This window comes from Antedon bifida, chromosome 1, assembly GCF_963402885.1.
Source record: "Antedon bifida chromosome 1, ecAntBifi1.1, whole genome shotgun sequence".
Classification (NCBI taxonomy): Eukaryota; Metazoa; Echinodermata; class Crinoidea; order Comatulida; family Antedonidae; genus Antedon; species Antedon bifida.
In genome coordinates this window covers 21,273,972-21,279,119 of record NC_136226.1, presented here as the reverse complement: position 1 = coordinate 21,279,119, position 5,148 = coordinate 21,273,972, and the positions used below count along the sequence as shown (strand labels likewise).

The 5,148-nt window shown below is 31.0% G+C and overlaps 1 protein-coding gene across 1 annotated transcript; it reads right to left on the bottom strand.

Annotated features, from left to right (window-relative positions):
• Positions 1-2,063: 2,063 nt before the first annotated feature.
• On the bottom strand, positions 2,064-4,400 carry LOC144848500 (uncharacterized). The gene is made up of 4 exons (XM_078705318.1): positions 4,196-4,400; positions 3,746-3,793; positions 3,565-3,635; positions 2,064-3,010 (listed from the first exon to the last, which is right to left on the bottom strand). The coding sequence occupies exons 1-4, from the start codon at positions 4,250-4,252 to the stop codon at positions 2,833-2,835; spliced, it is 354 nt and encodes a 117-aa protein (XP_078561444.1). The 5' UTR covers positions 4,253-4,400; the 3' UTR covers positions 2,064-2,832.
• Positions 4,401-5,148: the final 748 nt, after the last annotated feature.

Below are 5,148 nucleotides of genomic sequence, written 5' to 3'. Positions count from 1 at the left end.
GACCAGCAGAATTCATTGCAACTGGGGGCCAATTTTTCCCGACCCTATTTTGGCCGCCATCTTGGATTTCAAAATGGCCCCCATTTTTTACTCAAAACTGATAGTAGCTCCTATTTTAAACCACGTACGAACGTAATTTGTGTGATAAATCTTACAATATTATGATAAATCAGTCCAATGGTACAATTTATAATAATAGCATATGGCAGCCATATTGAATTTCAAGATGGCCGCCATTAAAAACGTATATAGTGTATGCATTTTATAGTCAGGGTCATTGTGTATTTCCGTAGGATTTTAATGCCCAAAGTGAGATTTCACTTCTTTAATATGGTGCTAGGATACCAAAAATGCTAGGCAACAAATGTTCACGATCCCGTAACCATGGTAACAGCCCCAAGAACAAAATGACGCCCAATTGGCCCTATCTCCGTATCCCTTTGGTCTATCAACAAGATATTGGTATCAAAATACTCGGAGCGTATATATTTATATTCATTGTAATGGAACATTTTGACGAAATGTAATAGGAAATGCTATTTTTCTGCACTATTGACCTTTGACCTTGACTTGCATTGTATCTAAAAAACGGCTGGTCATTGAAATTTTAAAATGGTCTCAAATTGCTGAGACCATACATATTTATATTTATTGTAATGCAACATTTTGTTAGAAAATGACCGGAAGTAAAGTTATTGACCTTTGACCTAATAAACATGAACTTGATGTATACAATAATCAGTAATTATTTGTGGTAGGTATTAAACAATGGGTTTATACATATTATTATCATTTTAATAGCTAATTTCTAATTCACATAATGAACCAGCTTGGCTTGATGTAGATGATCAAATAACAAAGAATAAAAGAATGTACAGTAATTAATTTGAATGTAAAGAAAAAAGAAAAATCTGTATTTAAATAGTGCTCTTTTCCCGGATCAGGCTCTAGAAGAACAGAAGGAACACAGTTAAAATGGGTTGGTGGTCTTGTTGGCGGCATTACTCAAAATGAGGAAATCGAACTGGATTTCCCATCGAACTCACTCTTCAACACAAAACACACAAATCCTTCCAAGATTTTATCAAAATACATTCATAACAAAATCAACACTTTTTTTTTAACATTGTCTTAGTAATAATTTCAAATGAAGTCAAGAAATAGATCTTAAACAGAGATGATAAAAAAGAGTTGAAGCTTTTTGAAGTTTGTGAGCAAAGTCTGGTTGTGGACTCCTTTAGAAATTAGATATTCAAATGATAATAATATGTATAAACCCTTTGTTTAATACCTACCACAAATAATTACCGATACATGCTCAAATAGATAAATGCTTATTGTATACACCAAAGTTCATGTTTATTAGGTCAAAGGTCAATAACTTTACTTCCGGTCATTTTCTAACAAAATGTTGCATTACAATAAATATAAATATGTATGGTCTCAGCAATTTGAGACCATTTTTAAATTTCAATGAGTAGCCGTTTTTTAGATACAATGCAAGTCAAGGTCAAAGGTCAATAGTGCAGAAAAATAGCATTTCATATTACATTTCGTCAAAATGTTCCATTACAATGAATATAAATATATACGCTCCGAGTATTTTGATACCAATATCTTGTTGATAGACCAAAGGGATATGGAGATAGGGCCAATTGGGCGCCATTTTGTTCTTGGGACTGTTACCATGGTTACGGGATCGTGAACATTTGTTGCCTAGCATTTTTGGTATCCTAGCACCATATTAAAGAAGTGAAATCTCACTTTGAGCATTAAAATCCTACGGAAATACACGAGGACCCTGACTATAAAATGCATACATTATATACGTTTTTAATGGCGGCCATCTTGAAATTCAATATGGCTGCCATATGCTATTATTATAAATTGTACCATTGGACTGATTTATAATAATATTGTAAGATTTATCACACAAATTATGTTCGTACGTGGTTTAAAATAGGAGCTACTATCAGTTTTGAGTAAAAAATGGGGGCCATTTTGAAATCCAAGATTGCGGCCAAAATAGGGTCGGGAAAAATTTTCCCCCAGTTGCAATGAATTCTGCTAGTCTTAAGGATTCCAAAACTGCCAAGAACTCAACTTGAGCATTAAAATCTCACGGAACTGATTTTTGGAACATTAGGTTCCCCACTATATGTATTATCCTCTATAATCTGAAATTGGTATTGATATCTGAAAAATATATATTTATAGGTTACATTATATACCTCTTTATTCAAATCTTTACCCATGATCACGTCATCAAAATGAATGCAATAATATTGTTTAGTTATAGAATTTTACAAAAATGATCATTAGTTACGATACGTGTTTTATATTAGACGTATGATTGTATGTATATCCTTTATCAAAATTTGTATCTCTTTGTACCTGTTGTCTGGCGTGTTGTGTATAATATGGCCTATTGGTGGCCAAACTGACAGGCATCCGCTTCTTTTGGTAAATTATAAATTGTGTCAATAGCCTAAATGTCGATACATCGCCCTGACATCTTACTATAATAAGTAATGACAAATTACAATAACAAAATACTCCGATCGAGATGAAATTTGGGTCTCACGGTCTTCAAACTTGGTGAGTGGGTGTAGCTCGGCATAAGAAAGAAGGTCATGGTCAAATCTCAACATTTTCAAATTGCTCCAATCGAGTTTTATTTTCATAAACAATATAGGTCCTATTATCTAGTAAAAGTCAATTTTCTAGAAATAAAATAAAATACCGCTGTTCATGTATTGCGATTTTTTAGACCTATGGTATGTTTAAAGTTCCGTTTCTAACTGTAATAATGCAACGGAATAGATTAAAACATTATTCAAATAAGTTTAATATTATTTTCTTAACCAAGATTAATGGACGGAAAAGACGGCATGGTACTAAAATGTTGGTGTTAAAAAATCCAATTACAGGCTTGAGTATAATGTCCACCGTATTGCCTTGTGAAAAAGAGGTGTTTACTAATCCATTCGTGGCATTGTAACTTGAAGTCCTGTAGCAATTGAAATGAGAATTAATAGAATAAAACGATAGATATTAAAGGAAAAATTATTTGAACATGGCGATAAACATTGTATTTTAGACGACATTTATTTTCATCCAAAAAACAGAAAATCGAAAGAGAGCAAATTTAGCACAGTACCAATGAATACATATTTGTACCGTAAGAACAAGTAATTGTGTAAATCGAATTTTATAGGTGCCCTAGACCAATTGCATATTGTTTATTTTTAATTTTAAATAATTAATAATCAAAGTATCAGCATTTTATTATTAATTGCCCATCATAGTTTCAAAATATGAATTATAAACACAAAACTAAACTGAATCACTGTGACTATACTGTTACCTTTATCATGTCAGGTTTAAAAAAAGGAAAATAAAAGATAAAAATATAAATCAACAATTTTAAGTAAAAGAAAAATGTAATCGCAATACCGGAAAAATAATACTATTTTAAGCCGCATTTGTAACAATTTTTAAATTCATTATAGGCCTAAGTATAATTTTATGATAATACAGATTAAGAGAAGTTGCAACTATTACCTATTTTCGTGACAACCAGTTTGTAGAATCCCAGTAGTTTTGATTGCTTCGAAACAAGTAATTCCTTTTACCTAATGATAATTAATAGTAATAATAAATAGATAAACACAATTAAAATTTTTTTGAGATTTATAAGTTTTTATCCGGTGCACATTACATTAAATTGTATATGCTGACTTACCAATATAATAACACAACTGATGACAAGCATGGGACATTGCCAAACATTCTGTTAAAATACAGACAATTATGTTTAATGCATAATGGGTAATTCGTTATGGGTGTTATTTTTGTGCACATAAATGATACTGTATACAAAATGACAAAAGCGATCCGACATTACAATATAGGTATATTTTTAAAATATAATAAGAAACCGGTTGAACATTTAAATATGATTTTGAGGTAATATTAAGCATTATTCTTATTAAATCTTATTTCAACGAAAATACAATTGTTGTATTTCTTTTTCGTTCCAAGAGTGTATATACGTTTATATAAATGAAATAAAATATTAAATAACGGATAACTATATTTCATAACAACTGAATAGATAGAATTAACTGAAGATAATAACTGCATAATTTTGCATATTTTTGATAATAATGTATTTTTACAAAGTGAACCTTACCTTGTGTACAACACCTGCTGTTGCAAAGGTCCGTCTTACATCTGGGTTCGCATGCATTTATTGATACAGCTATAAAACACAATATCAATGAAATAAACAACGAATGTTTTATTACAAACATTTTGATTTCTATACCGATCTTACTCTAACCAAATCTCAACCTGATCTGATATTCTCTATGCGCTCTCGGTTTCCACTAACATAGACATACGTTTGCGCATGTACGTATTGTCACCCGATTCTGCAGCTATCACTAGTTAGATTTTAACTGACTATCGCAAGTCATCTAAAAACGAATCTGGTTGTATTGAATCGAGTTTGAACAATACCACGAAAGTACCAGTGGTCTAATGGTTAGTATATCTGCATATCAAGCAGATGGGTTTGGGTTCGAATCTCGTTTGGGGCGACCTTTTCTCATTTATGGTATCATTGGAAAGGGAATGTAACACTGATCATTTTTCATTCCATTACCCCATTTTGAAAAATGCATAGTTACATAGTTATTCAGCAATAAAACAAGTCACGTGACCAATAAAGGTAAAAAAAACAACATTCAATTTCATCAATATTTTATTATCTTATTATTGAATAAATACGGTACTTAGCTATAGGACTACGTCACAACATGTCAAAAAACAAAATGGTACTGATCATGGTATAATTTCTTAGTGTTCAAAATCATGTGTATAAAAGTGTTGATAATCAGTCGGGTCAAAATATGAAAATACAGGGCCTAACCGCCAAAAAATTGCAAGAAAATGTTTTTTGATGTATTACAACAAAATAAAAAAAATATATATCAAAAGTTTACTCAAATACATACATATTTATATTATATTTACTGTTGTCTTTTTTGTTTTTTGGGGGTTTATAAAGTTAACAAGCGCCTTTAATTCTCACTTATGGTTTGGTTAATTATCGCAATATAAACGCTAACCATATAAGTTATT